We start from the raw sequence: 12,452 nt of genomic DNA, 5'->3' as shown, positions 1-12,452 counted from the left end.
TAAAAGGAAACGGTACTTAAAAAATCAGAAGCTTATACTTCTAAAATACAACAAGATGTTTAACAGTTAACCACAGGGAAAAAAATTAGGAGTCTCAGTCCTTTGTACAAGAGTTTTAATCTTTGCTTTAACTCTTTAATTTATAAAGCACTCAGACCTTGTATTCATTCTGGAATACCTTATGATTATGCTAAACCACACAATAATTTCCAAGTTTCCTATATAACATAGGTGGCATTTTGTATATTTTTTTGCTCCACATGGTTCCAAACTTTGTTAGTGAAACTATGGAAGGTTAATATGCCAAAATTATGCCCAGTATCAGGCAATAGCATATTTGGAAAATCTCCACAGTCGGAAGGGTTAGCAGTGAGTGGACACTTACATTAGGTCAGCCATTATTTTAAGTGCTTTATGTGTCTATTAGGTCTATTATATGTAGTAGATATTACTGCCCCTAATTCACATATAAGGAAATTGGGGTTTAGAGGTTGCACCACTTATTCAAGGCCCTAAAGCCAGTAAATTGAGGAAGTGAGGTTAGAACAATGTCTCTAAAACATTAAAGCCCTTGTTCCTATAAATACTGTAACCATCGCAGTGCGTTTGGGCATTAGTTTTGACTTTAAAAAGCTTGAAATAATAATAATGAAACTGCAACCTCTTGTAGCTCTGTGTCATGTCTAAACTCAGGACTGGCATGGGAAGGCCCAGCTCCCAAGTATCGTCCCAGGGATCTCGGTAGGAGATGTTTCCTATGGCCTTCAGGTATAACTGAGCAAAAACTCAGTCAACAGCACCTTTTGCTCCTTCCAGAAAAAAAGATACTAGAGATATTTAGGTAGAACTTGGATGCAGTCATTGAGCATATTGTAGGGGAAATTATGTAGGGTGGAGTTGGATACATTTACTTTTCATTTCTTCCCATTCTATGCCCCGAAATAAGAAGATAAAAACTAGAATCTAAAGAAAAAGTTGAATGAGTTGGATTTGTGATTCATTTTAATTAAGACACTATCCTCTTTTTTTTTTAAATCTATTCAAAGTGGGGGCATTGATGGCTTTGTTAAACTTTTCAGTTTCTGAGGATTGGGGCTGACTTGTACATGATATTATGTTTCTCTTCCAATATTACATAATTCTGATTGCTGTATGATAAAAATAGAACTACTGTATTTTCGGACACTTATTTTAAAATCTGACTCCTACATATGTCATTAAATCAATTTTCAGATCTGTCTGGAGGTGAGTGGCTATTCTTCTTGATGACTTGTGTGTCTTAAATGATTCATGGCCAAGGTTTATTTAGTACCTACCTGCCTAAGGCAGGAAGGGCTGCATGAAAGGTAGCTTTGGCAGCCTTTGAAAGCTGTGTATAGATGACAAGGTGCTTGTGTCCGAGAGTTCTTATGTCACTTTCTCATTTTCAAATTTTGCGCATCCTCAAGAAGTCTTGTCAAGGTCAAAAGCACAATGAGCTAACCAGGGGAAACCCCAGAGAAAGCCAAGATCTGAAAATAACATCTGTCTCTCTAGAGAATGGCAGCCCTGCTGACTTGGCAAGCTTGGAATACTGCGGTGCTTTCTGGAAGGCTGTAAAGTCCTTGGAGGAGGGAGGAGGACAACAAAAGGGCAAGGAAAGGAAAGGTGGAAGTGATAAGATAACTGTAAAATAATATATAGCAGGAAGCAAAGAGAGAGGAAGTAGAAGGAGATTTAAGGGAATAAAGAAATAATTATCTGGTTAATCAGAAAATAACTTTGGATACACTTTTAACATTCAGTTTTGAGGATTATATTGGAAAATCTGGAGGGGTTTTTTTAAAGCATCGTCTAAAAATACCTTTCTGGTATCTAGCCTTTGTGTGAAAGTAAAATATATGTTGCTTAAAATGTTCCAGAATGGCCTTTTAATCACAGGTATATATTTCAATAGAGGCCATAAATGTGAAGATATTTTAAGTTCTTTGCCCAAAAGAGGATAATTAAAGTTAATCATATTGTTTTATTATGTCTCCATAAATATAATACAGATTTATTATATTAGAAAGCCCATCTAGGAAGGGAGAAATTTACCTACCTTGAAATTTTTTGATTTATATTGATGAAATATTCATGGTACTCTTGTCACTTTTCTTGGACTTATTTCTACATTTTTGATATTTAAATGTAAAAAATAAAATAAAATTTATTATAAAATCATCAAGCTTCAGATGACTATGGAGTCTTATTCTAATATTTCTTAATAATTATAATGCATACCATTCCTTTTTTCAGTGGCTTTAAAGACATGGCGACTTTATAGATTCCCTCTAGGTATTATAGGTATATTTTCAGGTCGTTCAAAAGAGATTAATGTCCAACAACGCAGAAGAGCCTATCACCCAATGCTACTGTTTGTCAGATATTCTGTAAAAGTAGCATATTCATTATATTAAAAAGTTTAAAAGAATATTAATAGCTGTTTTTTGTTTTTTAATTACAGCAGAAAATGGCCCCCATCTACTGGTGGAAGCAGAACAAGCCAAGGTGTTCTCCCACAGAGGTGGCAATGTTACACTGCCGTGTAAATTTTATCGAGACCCTACAGCATTTGGCTCAGGAACCCACAAAATTCGAATTAAGTGGACCAAGCTAACTTCAGATTACCTCAAGGAAGTGGACGTTTTTGTTTCCATGGGATACCACAAGAAAGCCTATGGCGGCTACCAGGGTAGAGTGTTTCTGAAGGGAGGCAGTGATAATGATGCTTCTTTGGTGATCACAGACCTCACCCTGGAGGATTATGGGAGATATAAGTGTGAGGTGATTGAAGGATTAGAAGATGATACTGCTGTGGTAGCATTAGATTTACAAGGTGAGTACCTATAAATCATGTTGAACTTAGAAATGATAACCATTGCTCTTTCATTGCATGACGGGAAATGTCTAGTGGTTACCATAGTGATGGTGTTAGAAGCCAAAAGTCCGTGCATAGCATGTTTCTCTATTCTTTTGTATTTTGTAGTCTGTCTATGATTCCAGCTTTCATATTTGAAATGTACAGATAATGGTTAAATGCAAAATTGAAGCGATTTGCAAGTAGGAAAAATGTGCAGTGGAACTGAATTAATAATATTCAGAAACTGCTTTTTATGCTATTCAAAATTTAAATCTCATTACATGGTTACTGAGAAATTCAGAATGGATGCTTTTTTTTATTATGCTTCTAAAATTATCTCAGTTTCAAAATAATGGCAAGTTTTGGGAAGGACATCTGCTAACTGAAATACATGTAATTGTATTCTGTAAACTAACCACGAAACCTGAATTTAACAAAAAAGGAACCTCCAGATTTATTTAAGTATTCTTGTAAAGAAGCAATTGTTTTTAATGGTCTATATAGTCTCTGAGACATTGAATACTAAATGGTCAAGGCATTGGGGGCGGGATTTTATTTCTTATATGTGTAATACATTCAGTAGGTTCAAGAACAAAAATGTATACACAGCTACACAATAAAAAGTGTCCTTGCCATCCTGTGTCCCTTCAGCCCAAAGCCCACCCTCTATATGCCCCGCCAGTAGGGAAACTGCTCTCCTTAGTTTTTCATGTTTCTCAAAACATCTTACATTCATGAATGTCAGTGTTTCTTTATACTGAAGAATGAATGTTGGCTGCATTGATAGAATACTTTCCTTCTTTATGCACATCAACTATAGGTGTTTGCTGGAAATTCCTTTCACATCCTAGAACAGATTTGGGCCTTTAGAAAAATATGTTTGGTCCACTAGCACATCACTGAATATTTAACCTTCTGAATCCCATAGAATCCCATCACATGTATGGAGATTTATAAATTACACGATGTCATAAGGTGCATTTTTGTGACCTTCTCATCTCTTAGTTACAGTTCTTGATTCCTGATCACATGCCATCTTGTGCTTTCAGTTTTTATTGATTCAAATTATTATCTATGAACATTGGTGAAAATGAGGCCGAATGCATAAAAACATAGTCTGAGAACTTTCAGAAATAGAAAAATAATTTCAGATATGTTCACAGCAGCACCAGGTACTATGAGAGTCCCTGAAGAAGGTAAAATTAGGCTGTATGGTCTCTGCCTTTTTATTACTAAAAAGATTTACTTCATGGAGTTATTGAAATTTAGTTTTTATATGTACCATGGTATGAAAACCTTTCATATGTCTAATAAATTGATATTTGCCAACAACTACGATGAATTGGACTGTGTAATTATAAATCTTAAAGAATGTTTTCAAAACACATTTCAACTAAACTACTCATATCATTTTGATATTATTCTTTTCCATATGATGCATCATCCTTATTAATCCCCTTTGTAGTGATGCATACCAGCACTTCCTAGAAAAGTAAAGAGCTTTTTATTATATTTTGACATGTAAGTATGAAATAATTATACTTGAAAAATAACTATACACCCGTCTTTCTCACCCATGAAAGTTTAACTTTTTTTTGTAATGCTGGATGAAAGCAATCACCATTGCTCCATAATTCAGCTGTAGGAATTGCACATTTTTCCACAGAGCCAAGAAGGTTTCTGCAGTCATAGTCTTTGATATTAATTAATGTTAACTAGCCGGAAGAAAATAAGTAAATAAATAAAACACTAACAAACATGTAGTTCCAGAAATGTCCCTGCTTTCTTGTTAAAAACATCTGATTGTTAAAATGAAGCTTTTAAAACTTTGGCTAAGACACAGAAATTGGCCTTAATGTACTTGGAATGTATTCTTTTCAGCATCATCAAACAGTAATTTTACACATATAATATATACACATATACACATGTATACACAGCAACAATAAAAGTAATTAAATTTTATGTAAATCTTTAAGTTAATATAACAATAAGGTGACCATTTATTCTTACAATTGAAAAATAGTAAAATTTTAATATAGGATTTCACTTTAAGAAATGGTTGCATGAAATTATGTTAAATTGGAAAGGAACTCTAAAAAAATACATTACACTGCATATAGAACCAAATCAGTCATATTTCAGTAACATTCAGTGATTAATTAGGGACAAATTACTAATGAAAACATTTTCCTAATGCCCACGAGAGTCCACCAAATCTACTATAGTGAATTTAAACCTGAAAGACAGTCTTGGTCTTTAAAATTATTATATATTAAAATATTCTACATTGTCCACTGTGACCATCTTGAGCCATTTGGGAAATGGAATTCAACCCAAATGGTTTCCTTCTCTCTCCACATTGAGATACTTTGAGATTTTCTATCACTTGAGTTTTAGCTGCCAAGGAAATCTCTACTGTATAAATTAAATACTTTCCCTTTCAGCGACATTCCTGGGGCTGCTGAGGAAAGAGGATGAAAGGCACTAGAGGACAGGGTAAACTGTAGCTAGCAGTTCCCTCCCAGCACTGACTGGTTTCTTAGCTGGATGCCTGGGCAGAGCTCTTAGATAGAGCCATCTCCAGGCTTCCCTGCCATCATCACTGCAGGAGGCAGTGGCAACCCAGAGAGTCTTTTCCTCCTTCCTTTTGGCTCCGATTCAGCTTACAGATCCCTCAGCCAGGAACCTGAGAAGGCAGGATGAGATCAGGAAACCTTCCTGGATCTCTGCCCATAGTGGACAGTGCCAGCTGGACTGCCCTAGAGGGACAAACGTGTTCTGCAGAAGCCTTCGGTGGACGCCACTTGATTTAGGCTATTAAAATGTCTTTTTGTAGACTCTTCCAGGACAACTTATAAAAGAAAACATTTCCTGTGTACTGGTTACGCTATTAATGAATTGTACATTCACCTTGAATAGAGTCTGCAGGCTCATAAAAATAGCACATGTGATATAATTCACCAAATTATTGTGTCAGTGGGACAAGTTTTTATATTCCACATGCTAAAATATTAATTATTTCTAATTACATTCCAAAAAATCCCAGGTAAGTCTTTGAATAATCACTCTAAATTAATTGTCTTTTAGCAACTATGGGAGGAGACATTTTGACAGTGTTCATTCCTAAAGTTTAGGAAATGGCACAACTTGCTTTCTAATGTCATCCTTATCCCTTAAAGAGATTGTACAGAAGGCTCTGAGACAGCTCAATCACCTCCCATGATTATTTGACGAAAAAGAATGCTTTTGGAAAACCATTGCACCTTCCCAGGCAAAGTCAAGTGCCGAATCACACTGTTTACATTTCCTAAGGGTTTTGCCCTTTCAAATATTTAACTTAATTCTTTGGAATTAACTTAATCAACAGATGTCTATTCTGTACCTACCATGTATAGGACAAGCTTCGGAAAGGATTTTTTGTTTTTTACTTCTATCTGCAATAAAAACGTTTTTAAAAGGTTAGTTTCAGTTTGTAATATATGAATATGAAAGCTGAAAAACTACTGGAAAATTTTAAATGGAAGTCCTTGTTTTAGTTGCATTGTTCAAGAACAGAAAAAATAAATAAAAAGATTAAGTAAAAAATTGAACCAGATAAGATAGCCATGATGCTTTTTATGCAGGTGTACCTCGCAGTAAAGAATTGTCTTATTAATATGAAATAAGACTGCCTAATTAGGTTTTTGTTAGATATGCAAAGGATTCACTCTTGGGTTTCTTTGCATTAGAAGCCTCCTAAGTGAAAGTTACTTATCTGAAAGTTTTTAGGAGTACTGTAAAAGGAGGTGTATATCTACATGTGATTAATTTAACATTTCTTTACACATTTAAAAGACTCTATAAAACTAATTACATAAGACTAATTACTAAGAAAAAAAAAACTTTGTAAATTTTGATAAATACGTTCTCTCCCAGCACTATTTCTACATCCCCTACCACTCCTAATATTCAATAATGACTTTTTCTCAGGTAAAATGGGGCTTAATGGTAACCCATTTTAGGGTTAGTAACCAGTAGCAGATGATAAATTCTCAAGGAGGCTATTTGGAAAATATAATCTGCACATGAATCATTTCAGAAAGGAGAATTTTGAGGGTCGAGTTGAACTCTCAGCAAAAGAGGTAAATTACTGAAGTTATACCACATAGCCAATTGCAAGATGCTCAGATCTAAGAGGCTGTTTGATGGGGAAAGGGACCATGAGAAGCCATTATAAGTTGACCAAAAACTACTACTTCATCTGATGAAGATTCTTTTATGATTTTCACCAGTGAAGTGTGATTTGCTCATAGTTGTTACTTTTTGTGTCACTACTGATCTCATGCTTTCTCCTTTGGACAGGTGTGGTATTCCCTTACTTTCCACGACTGGGGCGCTACAATCTCAATTTCCATGAGGCACAGCAGGCTTGCCTGGACCAGGATTCTGTGATTGCCTCCTTCGACCAGCTGTATGATGCCTGGAGGGGAGGGCTGGACTGGTGCAACGCCGGCTGGCTCAGCGATGGCTCTGTGCAATACCCCATCACCAAGCCAAGAGAGCCCTGTGGAGGCCAGAACACAGTGCCTGGTGTCAGGAACTATGGGTTTTGGGATAAAGATAAAAGCAGATATGATGTGTTCTGTTTTACATCTAACTTCAATGGTAAGATATTAACTGTTCTGCTTTCTTTCCTATGCCAAAGACCAATACGTTCTATGCCACTAAACTTGACTTTTAATCACATCTACTTAAAAAAGAAAGCTTTCACGTATTGTTCCAGTTAACAAAGACACAAAAAGTTCTTTAATGTCATTTTTTTTAATCTACATAAGTCAAGCAAAAGTGCATATTTCTACTATTCCTAGGTTTTATTGCAAATGTTATTATGAAACAGCTTAAACTGTGATGTTGTCTGGGATTTATTTCTTATTGCCAAAGATGATGCTGCCACTGTATGTCCTCCCTAGGCTGTAGATCTCCCAATTGGTATAGAGGTGGCTTCTGTGTTACATTCTCCTTCTCTAAATAACAATGTCAATATACTCATAGATGATCAGCAAAGCTCAAGACAGAGTTTTGCAAGAAAAATAAGTAGAAATAACATTGGTGATAAGAGCAGAAAAAAAAGAGATCCAAGTTGCCTCAATGTTGATGACTGATTTGTTCCATTCAACATAACTCCCAACCCTACCTTCTTCCATTCAGAACAAGCACATAATTTGTGGGGCCTAGTACAAAACGCAAATGTAGACTCCTTGTTCAAAACTTACTGAGAATTTTAAGATGGTGACAGCAGGGCATTAAACCAATCATGGGAGTCTGTGTACTGCACACGTTGCACATACATGAAGCAAACCCTGGCCCCATCATTTTTCATTTCAGTTCCCTGGTGACATGCTTTGGAAAAAATAGCAAGGGATCGGGGATCAACAAACTTTCTGTAAAGGGCCAGATAGTAACTAGTTTTGGTTTTGTGGACCATATGGTCTCTGTTGCAACTACTCAATTAATGTAGCTTTGTAAGTAGTACCCCAAAAGCAGCCATAGACAATATTAAATGCATGGGTGTGGCTATGTTCTGATAATACTTCATTTGACTCATGTGCTGTAGTTTGCCGACCTTTGGAATAGATGATAGAATTAACCCTCTAGCTGATGTTCCAAAGGCTTCTACCCTTTCTCCAAATCACGTCATCTTAGTCTAGAAACAACTGGCAAGCATTGATTTATACTTCAGTAATCTATATTTAATGAGGCACAGGGGGATATCACATTACAATGTGTCATCAGATAAGAGATTATATATTACTTAAAAATGAAAGTCTGAGAAAATCTTCAATCACTTCAGTATCATTTCAGTCGGCTGATACAATATTTTATACATTTTATGGATATTTAATATATATTGACGGGATCTCAGTAATTAACACTATCCAATAAGTGGACTAACTTGCTCTTTCTCATGGGTGGGGGCGGAAAGTTAGGTATCAGGGCTTCCACGGAAGAAAATTGAAAAAAAAAAAAATCATCCTTTTTGCTAGTGAGTGAACAGACTAGGTTCACATTCTGAGCCTGTATTATTTATGGCAAGTGACTTCCTGTATTTTTTGCATTTTCATACTGTAGTCTTTGAATAAGAATAATGTCTTATTGATACCTGTAATGAAAAGGACTTGAGGGCTTTTGATGTTTTTTAAATGGACTTTTTATGTCAAGAATGTTTTTTGATCCTTTCACATTCAAATTTTGCCTCTCCAGAAACTTGTGCTGGGGTTCAGTCTTGCTACAGCTAGAATTTAAATAGCTCTTGGCTTTTAACATGGAATTCTGTCTTCCCTAGTGCACAGAAGGGCCCTTTTAGTCACTAATTAGCTAACAGAAACTGCATCTGTCATTTCCCTTTTTCTTTTTTAAAGCTATAAAAGAGCATGTCTGAACACGTATTACCGGACAAGAAAAAAAAAAAACGAATTTAAGGGAGAGCGACCTAGGGGCACTACATTTGATTGAAGAGCCTATGTTCCCAAAACTTTACAGACATTGCTCTGTATCCCGCTTCATTGAAAAACACTTCCGTTTTGGGCTCTTTCCATACCTATGTGGCTCAGTCACAGACAAGCCTATTGACTTTCTCTCCTTCTCTCCCACAGGCCGTTTTTACTACCTGATTCACCCCACTAAGCTGACCTATGATGAAGCGGTGCAAGCTTGTCTCAATGATGGTGCTCAGATTGCAAAAGTGGGCCAGATATTCGCTGCTTGGAAACTTCTGGGATATGACCGCTGTGATGCGGGCTGGTTGGCGGATGGCAGTGTCCGCTACCCTATCTCTAGGCCAAGAAGGCGCTGCAGTCCCACTGAGGCTGCGGTGCGCTTCGTGGGTTTCCCAGATAAAAAGCATAAGCTGTACGGTGTCTACTGCTTCAGAGCATACAACTAAGCGTGCCCTCTAGAGCACGTCAGGTTTAAAGTCATTAAGAACATGTGAAAGGTTTTTTTCAGTATGAACTCATGCAAGTTACCAAAACTGTGATAACCGTTTTTTACTTACTGTAAAGAGTCATTTTCATAAAGATCAATTCATTAATTTGTTTTTGTAAAGCTATCATTCAATATATATTATAAATTAATATAATTTTAAGGGAAGTGCTACATAAGGAGCCTTTAAAGCCAAACTATTTAGGCTACATCATCCCAACGAAGTATCCTTTCATGAACGGGGCATGCAATAGTTTGAGGATTGCTAGGATTAAATTAAGGGGAGTAAAGCTACTCAGAGCAGCAGCTTCCACAAGCACAAATTTTACACATTTGTACAATTTTGAAATGCACTACAACAAACAAATTAGAACAGATTTGAAATACAGGCTTCTTTACGTAAACAGATTCTGAGAGGGTGCACAAAACTCAGTTTCACAAGAGAATAAATCTACTCTTTTCTAAAAGTTAATATTTCAAGTCGCCAATAGAATATTTTACTCTTTAAAATCCTGCCTTTTTGACCAAAAAAAAAAAAAAAAAATTCATATGGACTCCAATGCATAGTAACAAGCACAGTTAAAACTCCTTAATACCCCCTTTATATGAAGTATGAAACGTAAATAAGCAGATATTTAACCAATGAGAGACTCTTACCTTCTAATTAAAATTACACATGTTTAAAAAGAATTGTTTTATCTTTTGAGTAGCTTTACAGAATTATATTTAAATTCTAAGGGTCATTTGCTAAGCAGCATTTAGCATCTACTCAGGGCAGTTATATAGATAAACTGCTGGACAGAAAAATTGTAAAATTTAGCAGCTTGATTTTATGTTAGCCTACAAAATTGTATTGTCCTATAAAAATAACTTTAAACTATTTAATATTTCCTTCTTATTTACATTACATTGAAAAATTTAAATCATAAAAAAAAATGAAGAACTACATACTTGCCTAACCAAGAAATAAAGTCCCAACTTTCAAAATTCTTATTTTTCCTATTTGTATATACACTAGAAAGCCCAACTGGTGCCTGTGTTTGGGGGGAAAAGTCAACAAAGTAGTTCTAAACCTTCCTCTATATGGAAAATGTGGTCTACGATGTCACTTTCTTTGCTGGTCATCACTAGGCATAAATGAAACACTGAAGCTGTCATCAAAGAGTTTACATTAAAATCTTCAGTAAGTGAAAAGGTGAGTCCAGCTTCAGAAAAACAACTTTTCACATTAGCAGCTTCAATCTTAAATAAACCTCTGTTTTCCTATATTTTTATGACTCTTGAGACCCCACAGGGACCAATATTTGTATTCAAATTACATTTCATGGTTTCCCATTGTTTCACAATAAGGTCTAATAAATGGGATTTAGTATAATAATCCAAGTATGACATAGCTGGTTTGCTTTCATGAATGTTTTTATGTAGCTTTTCCTCCCATGAACATGAGTAAATAAATCTGTTTCCTGAATTGATTGTGGTTGCATTTAAAGCTCTGTAATAATTCTAATAAATTTACTTTCTAAATGTAGAGTTACATGTGTGGAAAGTATAGAACAAATTGGAAGCTGATGAAACCATAACTATATTCATACATTATCTAGACAAAATATTGTAAATAAAAGTAGATCGCTTCTTTTATCAAAAGCATATCTGGAAATTTTTAGATGCTTTAATATTAAAAGATAACAATGTATGCATGCACATTTTTACATTAGATTAGATATGCAAATTGTACAAAAATATAAATCCAAAGAGATGGTGAGATTTAATTCCAACACTGTTGGTACAAATAGAACTCAAACTTTTAAATTAAAAACACCTGAATGGTCTAGAGTAAGATGAATATATTATTTAAAGAGGGGACTATCTCCAAAAGAGTGACTCTTTAACACCTCAAATATGGGGGTTAGCTCATTGGAGGAAGCCCATACTTGAACAATTATTACCCACGTTACAAGACTTTTATTGGAAATGCAAGTGGGAACAAATTTCTTTTGAAGCAGATGTATAATTTTCAGTTATTGCTACAGAACTCTACCTTTATAATGTTAAGTATAGTAGCATTTCTTAACTTTTGAATACTTACTAGTATAGGAATTGGTGCTGATCAAAATCTCTGGACTGACTGTTAGCTGATTAAAATCTATACTGATTGCACACCATTTTTCCATGCTTGTAAAAAAAAAAAAAAAAAAAAAAAAAAAAACTAAAAAAAAAAAATGAATACTGCCAGGCAGAATTTTTATCTTCCCCTAAAGGATGATAATCCTGTTACCCCTTTGGACTTCTACTTGAATAAGGATTTTTTTAATGTTATCATTTTGCCATTTTCCCACCAAATGTCTATTTTCTTACTTCATTCCCCAAAATATCTCACTGAGGATGTCAGAAAAATAAAAGGTTTACTAACAGAAAGTCAGCACAATACTGGCTAATTCAGAAATTGCTCCTCAGACTTGGGTTTCAAGAGTATCAGAGGGGTAAGATGGGAGTCTAGGTTAAGAAATCTTATTTTGACTATTTTGTCCATAATTATTTAACACTTGTGGCACATATAAGGAACAAAATTTATCTGCAAGTTTCACCAAGACACCTACATTTGAAAACG

The 12,452-nt window shown here is 35.2% G+C and overlaps 1 protein-coding gene across 3 annotated transcripts in view; it reads left to right on the top strand.

Moving 5' to 3' along the window:
• HAPLN1 (hyaluronan and proteoglycan link protein 1) overlaps positions 1–12,038 on the top strand; it is a 62,591-nt gene extending 50,553 nt beyond the window's left edge. For all 3 annotated transcript variants that reach the window (XM_033111279.1, XM_033111280.1, XM_033111281.1), the window contains exons 3-5: positions 2,486–2,857; positions 7,226–7,528; positions 9,517–12,038. In XM_033111279.1, the coding sequence (XP_032967170.1) occupies positions 2,486–2,857; positions 7,226–7,528; positions 9,517–9,806 (965 nt within the window). In that variant the 3' untranslated portion in view covers positions 9,807–12,038. The remainder of the gene's footprint in view (positions 1–2,485; positions 2,858–7,225; positions 7,529–9,516) is intronic.
• The last annotated feature ends 414 nt before the right edge of the window (positions 12,039–12,452 follow it).

This window comes from Rhinolophus ferrumequinum, chromosome 7 (assembly GCF_004115265.2).
Source record: "Rhinolophus ferrumequinum isolate MPI-CBG mRhiFer1 chromosome 7, mRhiFer1_v1.p, whole genome shotgun sequence".
Taxonomy (NCBI): Eukaryota; Metazoa; Chordata; class Mammalia; order Chiroptera; family Rhinolophidae; genus Rhinolophus; species Rhinolophus ferrumequinum.
This window is presented reverse-complemented; position numbering and strand designations above follow the sequence as displayed.